This window comes from Macrotis lagotis, chromosome 1 (assembly GCF_037893015.1).
Source record: "Macrotis lagotis isolate mMagLag1 chromosome 1, bilby.v1.9.chrom.fasta, whole genome shotgun sequence".
Taxonomy (NCBI): domain Eukaryota; kingdom Metazoa; phylum Chordata; class Mammalia; order Peramelemorphia; family Peramelidae; genus Macrotis; species Macrotis lagotis.
Window position 1 is genome coordinate 456,768,761 of NC_133658.1, and position 15,023 is coordinate 456,783,783.

The window sequence follows — 15,023 nt, forward strand, 5'->3', positions numbered from 1 at the left end:
ACTCTGATAATTATTTCATGTGTGCCTTTGGACAAATCAACTCCCTTTTGTGGACTTCAATTTCTTCTATAAATGAAAGAGTTGACTTAGATGGCCACTAAAATCCCTTTCCTAGAGTGATTATCAATAAAGGAAAGTCAATGATTTCAAGAAAGAAACTTTTATTTGGATTTGGTCCAGTTTTCTTAGTTCAATGAGAACTTCCTAGAACTGCCCTGGGCCTCAGACTTATAAGTTATAATCTTCAGACCTCTCAGATGAGACTGAATGTTTCTTGACTGGCATGTCCTCTAGCATCTGATTCAAAACATTCACCATTTCATAATAGAGTCCTTGGAGTCTGCAATAAGAAAGATGTGGTGAGGACCAATCATCAGGTCTACAAATAATGGCCCCTTATTTTGGCCAGATCCCAAGTTTACTCATTAGAAATTATATCAAGAAGTTTGACTTCAGAGTATCTTCTTCCTCTTGTCCTTCACAAACTTCATCCCTATACCATTCATGAGGCACTTACCATTCACCACTTGGTATTAGTTTTGTTGACTTCTATGACATCAGGCTACATCTGGTCCTCCTGGTTAGCTCTTCCATAGTACAGTTAAGAACAGAATTAGGATTCCATAGTAGGTGGCCCAGGGAGTCAAGAACTGAATCTGAAGTCAGGACAACCTGAATTCAAATACATCCTCAGATTGTGACCTTGGGCAATTCACTTGACTTCTGTTTTCTCAATTTCCTCAGCAACAAAATGGGAATAAGAAAAGCACCTATCCCCAAGGTTATTGTGAGGGATGAATGAAATAATATTTGTAAAACTTTTCCTGGTAAAGAGTAGGTGCTTTATAACTGCTTATTCCCTTCCTTTATCTTTGCTGATGTTATTAACGATGAAAATCTGAGAACCAAAGGAAAGGTTCTCTTTATCTAAGTGCTAAAACCTGTCAACTTCAGAAATACATGGGGGGACAAGAAAGAATTTTCTTAGAGTACCAAAGGATGATTCTTCATGGCTTCTAATCAGACTGCTTACCTAGACTTCTGTCGACACCACACTGTCAGGAACCCACATTCAGAACTAGGTCCTCCATTCCTGACAAGTTGGGAGCTCTTTAAGTGTAGAAGTCATCCAAAAAGAAATTCTTCAGTCTCTCATCGTGATCTGGCCTCACCTTGTCTACCTCTCAACTTTATCTCCCATTAAATCACAATCCTTGCTGCAAAAGCTTATATTGTATCCCATCCCACTCCAATACATTTGCAAGATTTCTCACCTATACATTTGCAAAAGCTTAACTGGCTTCTCTCTAATACATCCTCCAAACACCTACCAAAATAGCCTTCATAAGTTTTAGGACTAAATACATTAATCCCCTTCTCAAAAATCTTCAGTGACTCTCAACTACTACTATAATAAAATGCAAATTCCTCTAACTTGGTATTTAAAGTCCTCTGCAATTTGTCCCTAGCCTACAAAGTTATTTTTCACATTACATGCCTGCATAAGATCTACATCCCAGCCAAAATGGCCCACTGGCTGTTCCCCAAACCCAGCTCTCTATCTATCCCCCACCATGATTTGAATCCACTCTCTTCTTGCCCTTATATTTCAGGCTTCTTATCTCCCTTCTAAGACTCAACTCAGATGCCACCTCCTCCTAAAAGCACATGCACCCTGATCATTTCTCCCACCTCATGATGTTAGGGCTTTGTCTTTTATCAAATTCTCTGTATATATGTTGCATTCCCCCAAGAGAATGTAGCTTAGGACTGTTTTGTTTTTTTCTTTGTATACCTAAGATTTAGCAATGCCTAAGATGTTTAATTGACTTGTTACTTAAGTTGAATTAATAAGTAGTCATTTTTTGTAATTGAAAAGATAATCTTAACCCTGAACTTCAGAATGAAACTAACTTCAACTGGGTTCTAGGTCTTGTAGAAGCAAAAGTTTGGCTATTGATCAAGGATTTAGAAAAGTTCCTCAATGAAGAAAGTCAACTCCACCCCCAAATTCATTTCACAAATAGGCATAATAGTAAAACCAATGAAAATAAAAGGTCCTATTCAATGAAATAAGGAACTTTCAAACTTTCCTGATGAAATGACCAGAGCTGAACAGAAAGTTTGATCTTTAAGTATAAAACTCAGATGAAGGAACTTAATGATGTCGAACTGTTTATATTCCTGCTTGGGAAGATGATACTGTTAATTTATATGAACCTTCTCATTCATTAGGACAGTTAGAAGGAACATATATAAACAAGGGACAGGATGGAGTTGAATTTCAAGGTATAAGATATTAAAAAGATGGAGTTAATGGGGAAGAAAGGAATATACTGATAGAAAGAAAAAAAGGAGAAATAGAATGGAGTAAGCTATTTCACATAAAGGAGGAAAAAAATCTTTTGCAGTGGAGTGTAAGCAGGGCAAAGTGAAGGGGCTTAAATGAGTCTCTACTCAGAAGTGACTCAGAGAGAGAGAATAACATACACACTCAACTGGATATAGAAATCTATCTTACCCTAGATGAAAATAGGAGAGAAAAGGATGGGAGAGAAGATGTAGGGGATGGAAGAGAGGGAAAATCACAGGAGAGGGTAGTCAGCTACAACACACTTTTGAGGTGGAACAGGGTAAAAGGAGAGAAAGAATAGAATAAATGGTGATGGGGGGAATAGGATTGAGGGAAATACAGCTAGCAATAGCAACTGTGGGAAAAAAATGCAAAAGCATTTTCTCTGATGGACTATAATAAAGAATGTTGTCCATCCCTAAGACAGAACTGATGGTATCTGAATACAGGCTGACACTTTCAAAAAAAATAAAAAGTCCTGAAATACTGGCGAAAATCCTGGCTCTCATCAGCTTGCCAAAGAGATAGAAATTCTTACCGTTAGAATCACTCATTGACAACAACAAGGGCAGAGGCATCAATATAAGATCCTGGGTATATGCACGTATATCACGTGGAGAAGCCCTCTTCTGCTGGTATACAGTAGTCAGTCATTGGTTTTACTACTTAGGAATTGAACACAGGACACTTGAGATTTAAGGAAAAGGAATGACAAGACCAGGATGTCAATGGAAGTCTGAGAGAGTATATTAGATTAGGCCTGCTTGGTTTTTGATGTCATACCTAGCACTTAGCCTATTGCCAAACACATTTTAGATGCTTAATAAAGGCCTGTTTATTGTAGAAACCTCCTTTATACAGAGCTGCCAGGGAGAACTCACAAATCACATTATTTAAACATATCATCTGTAAATAAGTGGCTGAATTTGATGATCCCCTAAGGTCATATCTAACTCTAAATCCTAACCCATTAATCCTCAAAAGGACAAATATGAAGGAAAGGCCAGAAAGACTTACAATAATGGAGTCCTACCACCAAAAAACCATCACTATCCTGGAGATAGAAGGCAAAAATTTCTTGACAAGTTCAGTCTAACTCCACATAGTTATTTCCATCCTTCACCTCCAAGTAATCAAGTAGTTGTCAGAACTTTATACTCTCATTTATATACGCTGACAATCAAAATCAATTAAGTCTATTTTTAATGATTTCCCTCTTCTGTTAAGTATATGTCAATGGTAGACTGAAGAAATACAGGATCAAAAACTTCCTTTTAATGATGGATTATTGTTTTATAGAAAAGGGAACTGAGAAGCAGAGACTTTAAGTGGCTGGCCAAATACATAAAGGGAAAGTAGGATATCATTACAGGGAATGGGGCAAATTATGGTCTAGAAATGCCCAGTTGGTCATGCTGGAGTAGAAGAAAGGAGGAGACAAAAGGGATGTTTATTACCTCCAGGATCAAATTTAAAATTGAAAGCTCTTCATAACCTAGCCTTGTTCCACTTTGAAAGTTATCTCACTCCCTTCTATATATTCTGTGACTCAACTACAATGGCATACTTGGTGTTTCCAGATTCTATCTCCAGTGCCTTTCTATGCTCTCCCTTTGCCTGAATGCTCTTCCTCTTTACCTCCATCTCTTAGTTTCTCTGACTTATTTCTAGTCTCAGCTTAGATTCCACTTCCTACTCAGGATGGTGGACCTTTTTCTTTCTGTCAAGGACCATTAGGATATTTATAACATCATTTGTGCACTATCTTTGGGCTACTAATTCACTAATTCACTAATGCTAATTCACTCCTAAAAAGTTCCTGGATTTATTGATTTTTGAGTCTTCCCTGCAGTTGCCTTGGCAACACTAGACTAATGTGGTCAACAGGCTTGGCATTCCCAGTCTCTGTACAGAAAGTCTAAGATTATCATCTATTTGCATATATCTCCTTTGAACTCAATTATTTACATATAGTATCCTCCATTAGAATATGGGCTCTTTGTGGGTTTTTTCAATCTCTATCACTAACATAGTAGCTAGTACTCATGTAAGCACTTAAATGTTTTTTGACTAACAGGAACCCTCAATGCCCAAAAAAATCTCTCTTGAAAATGAAAGTGTTTCTAGGTCTTTTGATCAGTTTAGACTAAAAGAAGTAAGTTTGGGTCTAATAACCCTACTTGAGTACAGGGACTTACTTAAAAATAGTATTATCTTGGTTGTCCAGTGTTGTCAGGTAAATATCAATGAAGGGAATGGTGGTGCAAAAATCATCCAAGACCATGGGGTCTGTATGTCTCAGAGTCTTCTTAAAACCTTCCACCATCTCACTGAAACTTTTAAATTCACTGGCTGTCTAGAGAGAGAGAGAGAGAGAGAGAGAGAACCATTAGGAGATAGTGGAGTTAATGCTATAATCTGTAAATTCATGGTACAAATAATTAAATGAATAGGTATCAATTCTATTTAGATGTTTTTATGTGAAAAGTGTTTTGTAATCATGTTTATAGAATTTCTGCATTTGTCTTGGCAGACAAATTCTTAGGTATTTTATATGGTCTACAATTATTTCCTTCTAGTTTTTTTCTTGGTAAGGCAGTGGGGTTAAATGACTTGTCCAAGGTCACACAGTTAGGTAATTATTAAGTATCTGAGGTCAAATTTGAATTTGGGTTCTCCTGACTCCAGGGCTGGTACTCTATCCACTGTGCCATCTAGCTGCCTGGTCTGCAATTATTTCCAATGAATTTCTCTTTCTATCTCTTGCTACTAGATTTTATTGATAATATATAGAAATTTTGATGATTTGAACAGCCTTATTTTATCCTGAAACTTAGCTAAAGTTGTTCATTATTTCAATAAGTTTTTCAGTTGATTCTCTAGGAATCCTCCAAGTATGCTATCATCCTATCTGCAAAGAGAGATGGTTTTGTTTCCTCATTGTCTATGCAATTTCTTCAAATTTCCTTTTCTTCTCTTATTGCTATAGCTACCATTCCTAGTAAAATATTGAATAATAATGATGTCCTTTCTTTACTTCTGATCTTATTGGGAAGACTTCTAGATTGTGGATAATGCTTGATAATGGTTTTAAATGGTTTTAACTATCATTTTAAGGAAAGTTCCATTTAATTCTATGCTATCTAGAGAAAACACAGCTTGGACACAAGCTCAGCTAGAATTCTAAGAAGGGATGAAGCAAGAATTTTTAAAAGTTTTTATAAATAAGAGTGCTTGAGGAAAAAATTGAAAAAAAAACGAGAAAAGAACTATAAATGGAATTAACAGTTTAGCACAAGCAGACAAATCTTATCCAAACAACAAACACCCCCAAAACTATAATGACCTAAATAGAAGTCCATGAGGCAACAAGAAATGATAAAACAAGTTCCAAAAACTAAAAATAAAAATAAATAGAAGAAAATATAAGGTACCTCATAGCAAAAACAACTGACCTGGAAAATAGATCAAAAAGAAATAATTTAAGATTCACTGAACTATCTGATGTGATAAATCAAAAAACAGAAGAACTTAGGCATCATATTTCAAACATCTGAAAACTACCCATATCTCCTAGAACCAGAGGGCAAAGGGTAAATAGAAAGAATCCACCAGTCACCTCCTAAAAGAAATCCCAAAATGCAAACCCCCAAGAACACCCAAAATTCAGAGTTTCCAGGTCAAAGTGCTGAAAACAGTCAGAAAGGAAAATTCAGTATCATTGAGACACAATCAGGATGACACACAATATACCAGCCACCACTATAAAGAAGCATAGGACTTGGTAAACAAAATTCCAGAATCCTGTAGCCAAGTAACTTACTAAGCAAAACTGAGCATAATGCTATGGGAAGGTGAGTAGGGAAGAGATCTTTTTAATAAAATTGAAGAATTCCAAAAGATTTCTTATGAAATAGTCAAAGCTTCATAGAAACTTTGAGGTTCAAATACAGATGTGAAGAAAACATGAAAAGATGAACATAACTAATGATAGAAGAAATGTTATCATCTGAACCCTAACATCTTCAGTGGTCATAAAGGAAGTACAATTAGACAGGTTATAGGAGTGGTCCTGTTATGTCTTCACTTGCAGAAAGGGAAAGGTTAGGGAAAATCATCTCACATAATCTGAATGTGCATGTAGACCTCTATAGAAACAAGGAGGGAGGGAGAAGTGACTGACACTTGAACTTCACTTTCATCTGAACTGGTCAAAAAAAATGACACACAAAAATGCACACACAAAAAAATGCACACACAAAGAAGTTGGGCACACAAAAAATGTTTCATTCAACAGTGAAAAGAGAGAAGGGGAAGAGTGAAAAGGGGATTAGAAGAAAAGTAGATTAAGGGAGAGATTAATCCTAAATAAATAATCTCTAAGGATGTACCAAAAAAACACCTCTTTTTAGGATGGAAAAGAATACGAATCTAAGGGAATACCTATACAGTGAGGAATCAATGAACAAATTACAGTAGATAAATGTAATAGAATACTTTGGGATTAAACTCTTAGTATAATGATCAACCACAATTCCAGAGGGTTAAAGATGAAATAAATCACTTACTTCCTGATAGAGGTGAAGGATTTAGAATATAAATTTTGAAGGGCATGGTTAATGTGAATTTTTTATTTTGATTTTTAGTTTTATTGACTACATATATTCATAATAGGCTTTGTTTTCTTGTATTAACAGTTGGGGACAGGGGAGGTTGGGGTGGGAGAAAGCAGATTTTGGCTAATTAAAATAAAATATTTTTAAAGAAATTAAAAACAAAAAAATCAGAATTGTAGATTAAGAGTTGAAAGGGACTTCAAAGACCACCAAATTCAATCTACACCTTTTACAAATGAAAAAAAATTGAGGTACTGAGAAGTTAAGTAAATTGCCCAACTAGTAGATAGCTGAGGAAGGATTTGAACCCTAGATCTTCCTAACTTCAAATTCAATGTGCTCTTCTCTCTGCATTGCTGCCTCTTCAGAAAGATAAAATCCCAGAATGAGTTGAAGATTGAGAAAAATTCTAAGAACAATAATAAGAAATAGGCTTTTAAAAGCATGTTGTTTTTCTTTAGTGTTGACAGACCTCACTTTAAGGTAGTAGTATACTGTAGGTGCCCAATCTTGGCCCCTTTCTGTCCAACATTTCCGTTTTTTACTTAAATGAAGGATTGAGTGACATGTTCTTCAATTTTCATAGATGACAAAGTTGGGAATTGCTAATAATATCCCTTTGTATTACAGAATAAGGAGTCAAAATGACTTTGGCAATGTTAAATTATATGTGGAAATGAATATCTATTATAATACAAATTTATACATGCAAGTGCTAGACATATGACTTAACAAGAGTCTATGTAAAAAAAAGCTTAGATATATTCATGAATATGAACCCATCACAAAGTATAGTAATCAAAAAGTTAATGCAATGTTAGGTTGAATTAATAGAAGGCATTGTGTCCAGTATGAGTGGGGTGATAGTCCCACTGCACTTTGCCTGTCAGACCATGTTTGAAGTATAGAGTTTGATTCTGGGCATCCCATTTTAAAACAGGGACTGTTGGGGGTAAAGTGTCTTCAAAATAAGAACAACCAAGGCAGCTAGTTGGCTCATTGGATAAAGCTCTGACCCTGGAGTCAGGAAGAGCTGAGTTCAAATCCAGTCTCAGACACTCAATAATTGCCTAGCTGTGTGACTTCAGGCAAGACACTTAACCCTTAAGGAAAATAAATAAAATTTTAAAAAATAAGAGCAACCCAGAGAAAAAAGATTACTACAGCATGTAATCCATGATCATTTTCTTCAAATATTTAAAAGGTCAACAAGTGGAAAACTAGATTTATTGTTTCACTCTTGTTTTTCAGTTATTTTCCAGTTGCATTCAACTTTTTTGAATCTGAGGTTTTTCTTGGCAAAGACACTGGAATGGTTTGCCATTTTCGTCTCCATTTCATTTTACAAATAATGAGGGAAATGAGACAAACAGGATTAAGCGACCTGTCCAGGGTCACACTGCTAATAAGTGTCTAGAGTTCAGATCTGGACTCAAGAGGATGAGCCTTCCTGACTACATCCACTATGCCAGCCAAGCTGCACAGGGTAGAACTTAGAATGGGAGTACAAGGAGTCACATATTGACTGAATGTAAGCGCAAATGTGTTGTTACCAGAGCAGTTCAACAATGAATTCAGCTAAGAAATTTCTTTATCCCCCAAAGTTTTCAAGTAGGAGCTGTCATAGATTACAGAGGTAATTTCCAAATTGAGCACGAGGATGGACTAGGCCATACCCTTAGCTCTTTCTCAACTCTTCAGCTCCTAAATTCACTTAGAGACTATAGAAGGGATCTCGGCACACACATAAATTGGACTAGGTGAAATTTGATGTCCCTTCCAACTCAAATTCTATGATTCTGTGTGATCTCTGCATTTTAAAAAAATACCATTATATATTTTTAAAAATAGAGAAGGAAAATTGCTCATGTAGATAGCCAGGTTGAAATTATATGTCATAATCCTTCACCCATGCTCCTTTTCCATCTAGGCCAACAATGTCTAGTCTGATTTCATCTTCCATCAATATTATGTACCCCTTTTCGCATGAGTTTGCTGACATCTTCCTGCTGTTTCTTCAGGATGTTTTGCTTCTCTTGTATAAGAGACATATGTCGCTCATTCTCCAATTCCTTTTCAAATTTCTTCATTGAATCCTAATCAGGCCAAAAACAAATTCTATCGTTAGATAATAAAGCTTTAGAACTGGAAGGCTTAGAGAACAAGTAGCCAACCCCTTTGTTTCCTATGAGAAAACTGAGGTTCAGAAAGAGGAAGAGATTTGTACAAGGTCACATAGATGATAAGCACCTTGAGGACAGAAACTTTTGTTTTGTTTTGTTTGGTATTTTATTCTCAATACCTAGGATGGTACTTCACACAAATGAGGATGTATGATAATTGTATGTTGACTCTGAATTTTGCTGAAGAGCCAGCTCTTCAGGCTCCAAATCCAAAACAGTTTTTACTACACCATGGTGGAAAGTTAGGTAGCACAGTGGATTTTATTAGATAAGAGCAGTGATCTTTGTAAAGTCATCAATCTGCTGGAATTATGAGGCTTGAGGGGAAGAAATGGCTTCATGCCACTCCTTTCTACCCCCTGGTAAAAGTGCTGGACCTGTCTCTCAAGACAGTGAATTCTCTCTATTCTCATTTCTTTTTCTCCTAGTGGCTCTCCTAACTCTCTACCCTTCCTAAGTCTAGTCTTTACAACATATATTCCTCAAAACACAGAGTCCAGGATAAGCTCAGAAATTTGCTGAACCCTACAAAAGGGACTGAATAATAATGGTCTACTCTATGCTAAGTTATTAAAACTGCTAAGTCAGAGGAAGGCAACTTAGATGCAATAGGAGCCCAGCACTGAAGACCCAAACCTAACCTCAGCTCTGATCCTACTTCATTGTGAGCTCCTCAGCAGGTCATTTGTCACCTCAGGACCTCAGCTTCCTCATTTTGATTAGCTTTTATTTCAGTTTTTTTCCAGTTACATGCAAAGGTAGTTTTCAACATTCATCCTTTGGCAAGTTTTTGAGTTCCACATTTTTTCTGCCATCCTCCCTTCCTTCCCTGTCCTCATGGCAATGATAATCTGATATAGGTTGTACATGTACAATTGTGTTTAACCTATTTCCATATTAGTCATGTTATAAAAGAAAAATAAAGGTTTTTCCAGTTTTTACTCAAAATATTGAACAATGCTTTCTAAGGTCAATTCCATTTTGTAATCTTGTGCCAGTCATGTATACTTGTTCTAGGCAAAATTATCTCATACATACTAAGCAGAAAATCCAATTCCTTAAATATACTATGTAAAAGAATGTTTACTCAGTTACTTATCTTTTCATAAATTAAGGGTTAGGCATTGCCCAAAGCTTTCTTTAATGCCCAGAGGACCTTGCATCCTATATCATGCCAAGAAAGGGGGGGGGGGATTTGAGTTGAGAAAAGTGATAGTTGCACACTATCCACAAACCTTGTCTTCCCACCATAGTCCAAACCACCTACCCCTCTCCTTCCTCTTTCAGAGGAAGACTTAGCTCAGTACTTTATAAAAAGAGAACATCCTCTTCATGAGACTACCTTTTCATACTTTCAAGTATCTCTGTAACTCATTCCCAAATTTCCTTCTGGATTTAAGCATCTATGTGAGCATTCCAGACAGAATGTGTATTCTCTGCCTACCCCAGGCTCCCACCAACCCCACTCCCTAATATTCCCTGGAGTAGATGACAAGATTAGAACTCACCTCTGTGTGAATGATCATGACACCAACAAACATACTGAGGAAAACAAAGGAGCCCAGTAAGATGAAGAAAATAGTAAAAGCCCTGCTCAGAATAAATGCCCGCTTATCCAACTCATACTGAAGACTTGTCCAACCATCCACCTGGAAGAAAAGGGAGAATTCCCACAGTCCCAGCATCAGAGGAGTTTTTTGTTGTTTTTGTGTTCATTTTTTTAGTTTTTTGCAAGGCAAATGGAGTTAAGCGGTTTGCCCAAGGCCACACATCTAGGTAATTATTAAGTATCTGCAGCCGAATTTGAACTCAGGGACTCCTGACTCTAGGGTTGGTGTTCTAGCCTCTGCGTCACCTAGTCACCTAGCCACCCCATCAGAGTTTTTAAAAGCTTCTCATCCAAACCCTTGGCCTCTTATGAAACCTCCCCTTTTCCTGCCTCTGAGTTCCATATCTAGGTCTTTTATTCACAGAATAAGATTTTCCCCTTGGTCATCTGAAACTTAAGATGGAATATTCAATGGAATGGGGGGAAAAAAGACTCTAAAAATAATTATTTTAATCAATTGAATTCTCGACTCTAATACAAAGATTCTCTCCAATATTTGAATCTTCAAGTGAACTGTTAGTATATTCTTGGAATTAAGCACTGGGTTTTTGGGAGAATTCATTGTTCCCATAAAGGTACTTCTGAGTCAATTACTAATTATTAGTAATAATGATGATAATAATGGCTATCATTTATAGAGCACTTTAATGTTTATAAAACATTTCACAAACATGTTCTCATGTGATTTTTATGACAACCTAGGACAAAGCTGCTACAATTATCCCCATTTTTCAGATGAGAAAATTTAAGGCAAATGGAAGGTAAGTGACTTGCCCAGGGTCACACAGCTAGTAATTGTCTGAGAAGGGATTTTAATTATGGTCCTAATTACTCCAAGTCCAGTGTTCTATCCACTATGCCACTCTACTTTGGAGACAGAACATGCTAACCCTCTTCCCAAAGTAGTTTCAGCACTCAAGGAGAAAGAAATTTTCTCAAGGACCCTTATTCCAACTGACCTTAGGGACCAAGTTACATCAAATAACTGTAAGAAGTCCAACCATGAGTGCCAACTTTTTGGGAACTATGATGCCCACCCATGCCCACTGGTTTTCATGAAATTCATTTTCCTCCTTAGAAAAGTAGTTTGGCATGCAGCTACTTTTTTAATTAAGGGAAATTAATAGATTCCTTTTTTAGAACTCTTTTTGACAATTGAACATATAGATTCATAGAACTAGAACTAGAAGGTACTCCAGAAGCTATCTAGTTCAATTCTTTCAATTTACAGGTAGGTAAACTGAGGCCCAAGGAAGTAAATGACTTTCCCAAAGTCATACAGGGAGCAAACTTCAGAAGTCAAATTTGAACCCAGATCCTCAGAATCTAAAACTAATTTTCCCCACTATGAATCAAGAGAGATGGACAATGAGAGGAAGTATCATTTTCATAACATAACCTTGCATTTGAAAGATTTTGTCTTTAATTAGATCCCAGGTAATTATGCAATAGGGCATATTTATCACAGCTTTGCATATATTTCACATATCATATAAATGCCTACCCAAACAGTGAGGTTAAAAGGACTGTGAGAGCTACCTCAGATATCTCAACTCTCACCCCAATACTCTCAAAAGATGAAAAAAATTGGGTGCTAAGAGTGATGAAAAAAGTAAGGAGTAGGGCCTAATATCCTTCCCAACAGTCTTATTGCCTTAAATTCCTACTGTTAGACATTGAACCCACTCTCCCTCTTTCACTCCATCCTTTAAATCCTTACTCATACTTTAGAGTTCATGTCACCTTAAAGTCAAATGTCATCTTCAGGAAATCCCCTTAATCCCCTCTGGCCATAAGATTTTTCCCTTCCATCACAAAAAAAAAACATTTTTTGTATTTCTCTAATTATTTTATCATATAATTGTATATTACAAATATCTGTGTGGGTGTCCTATTCTATAGGAGAGCTGAGAACTACCCTTATCTGAGGTTTGAATCTCAATATTCCCTGCCCTTTCAGGTCTCACATAGTGCTCTGTACATAAGAAGGATCTTAATAAATGTTGACTATATTCTATTCCATGTGTTACCCAGGAAGCTACAGTGTGCCATTGGGAAAATATGACACTAAATCACTATATTGCCACTAAATAGCACAACATAGAATTAGATTAGTATGTCAGCACTGGGAAGAACAGGGCTCAGAACCATAGGAATAAATAGTAGGAAAGGCCTCAAAGCTGGAATATTGGAGGAAGAAAGGATAGTGGGCACAAAGAAGGTATTGCATTGTGAGAAGTGTTGGGAACATGAGGGCACTAGATAACCAGAGACAAACTGAGAGACTCAGGAGACTGACTTTGCCTATTCCACAAAAAAGTCTGAGACCATTCTAGAGGAGGGATCCTCATTCCTACTCTGAGGACCAGTGTCCTTTTTTTCCCAACTAATATTTTATTTTATGTTTCCAATTACATGTTATGAAAGTTTTTCAACATTCATCCACATGCAGATGCATATGTGTAAGTTACATAATTTCCCAGGACTGTGACCTCGAAAAAACTGAATAGATTACCGTGGTCAAGCTGAAAAGGGTGAAGAAGGCTGAGGCAAGGTTTCCCCAGTTAGTCACGTCACCCTCATCAGTCGATCCAAACAGACAGAAGCCTAAGATGGCAAAGATGAACATCAGCAGGAACAGCAGGATCATGACAGAAGCCACGGTGGTGATCGTCTGTCCCAATGCTTTGATCAGAGTCTATGAAAAAGGTAGAACCAATGAATAAGTCAGAGGAAACTCCCAGGCTAAAAACGTCCTCAGAACTAGACTCAAAGCCACCTAGTCCTGGCCCAGGTCATTTCTAACTTGGAACTCAGGACTTAGTCAACCTTGAGGAATGGATTAAAATTCAACTGAATTCTTTCATTAAGTTCAACTCTGCACAATAGCAGTTTAGTAAGTTCTTGGAATAAATTCCATAGTGAGGAATTCCTTTTATACTTCTACTGATGAAAGTAAAGTTTAATCTTTTAAATTAAAACCAAGAATCAGTTTCTGTCAGTCATCTACCAATAGTCTCTAGTTTTCCCAAATCTTTATAGTATAGTACACTGGCTCTGGGATCAGAGGACTAGATTCAAATCATTTCTCAGGTTCATCTAAATTTGAGTAAGTCACTTAAGTTCCATGAATCTCAGTTTCCTCATTTCATAAAGTCAAGTTGTTAGACTAGTTGGTTTCTAAGGTCTCTTCCTGCTCTAAATCCTATGACACCTTGTTATACTTACTCATCCAGGACAGGAATAATAATATTAATTGTCATTATTAATATTATAGTTAGTACCTAATGTATGCACTTTACAAATATGATCTTCAATTTATTCACAAAACAACCCTAGGAGTTAGGGACTATTTTTATCTTCATTTTACATATGAGAAAACTGAGGCAAAGAGATATTGTGATTTGCCTAGGGTCATATAGGTAGTAAATATTTGAAGTTGAATTTGAACTCAAGAATTCCTAAGTCCAGCTCCAATATTCTATCCATGGTGTCCCTCCAATGTACTCAATGTTCTTATGATTGGATTGGATGAATGGATGGATGGTTAGATAGATGGATGGATGGATGGATGGATGGATGGATGGATGGATGGATAGATAGATAGATGGAGGGAGAAATGGAGGGAAGGAAGGAGGGAGGGAAGGATAGTTGGAGGAATGGAGGGAGGAAGGGAGGGACGGATGGAGGGAGGGAGGAAGAGATGGATGGATGGATGGATGGATGGATGGATGGATGGATGATGGATGGAGGGAGGGAGGGATGGAGGGATAGAGGGATGGATGGAGGGAGGGAGGAAGGGATAAAGGGAAGGATGGGTGGAGGAAGAGAGGGGAGAGAAAGATGGGGAGAGAAAGATGGAGGTAGATAGGAAGGGATGAAGGGAGGAAGGGAGAAGAGAGAGGGAGGGAAGGAAGGAGGGAGGGGGGGAGGGAGGGATGGATAGATGGGTAGAAGACAGACACAGAGAGAGCCAGAAAGTGAGATGAATATGAAGGGATGAGATCTAAAAAGCAAAGTTATGGGATGAGAGAAATGTCTTGGAGAAAGGGAAGGGGAGAGGCAGAATCTGGTAAATTATCTCACATAAAATAGACAAGAAAAATCTTTTACAATGGAGGGGAAGAAGGGGGATGTGAGAGGAAGTGAGTGAACTTTTCTCTCATCAGAAGTGGGTCAGAGAACAAATAACATATACACTCACTTGGGTACAGAAATCTATTTTACCTACAAGAAAATAGAAGGTGAAGGGAATGGGGCGG

General features: G+C 37.2%; 1 protein-coding gene across 3 annotated transcripts in view; it reads right to left on the minus strand.

The window, feature by feature from the left end:
* Positions 1-215: 215 nt before the first annotated feature.
* The window catches only part of CATSPER3 (cation channel sperm associated 3), an 82,790-nt gene continuing 67,982 nt past the window's right edge, over positions 216-15,023 (minus strand). For 2 of the 3 annotated variants that reach the window (XM_074213523.1, XM_074213524.1), the window contains exons 4-8: positions 13,277-13,459; positions 10,661-10,801; positions 8,946-9,065; positions 4,552-4,709; positions 216-340 (exon numbers count right to left, since the gene is read on the minus strand). In XM_074213523.1, the coding sequence (XP_074069624.1) occupies positions 229-340; positions 4,552-4,709; positions 8,946-9,065; positions 10,661-10,801; positions 13,277-13,459 (714 nt within the window). In that variant the 3' untranslated portion in view covers positions 216-228. The remainder of the gene's footprint in view (positions 341-4,551; positions 4,710-8,945; positions 9,066-10,660; positions 10,802-13,276; positions 13,460-15,023) is intronic. The other variant, XM_074213525.1, reaches the window with a different exon arrangement.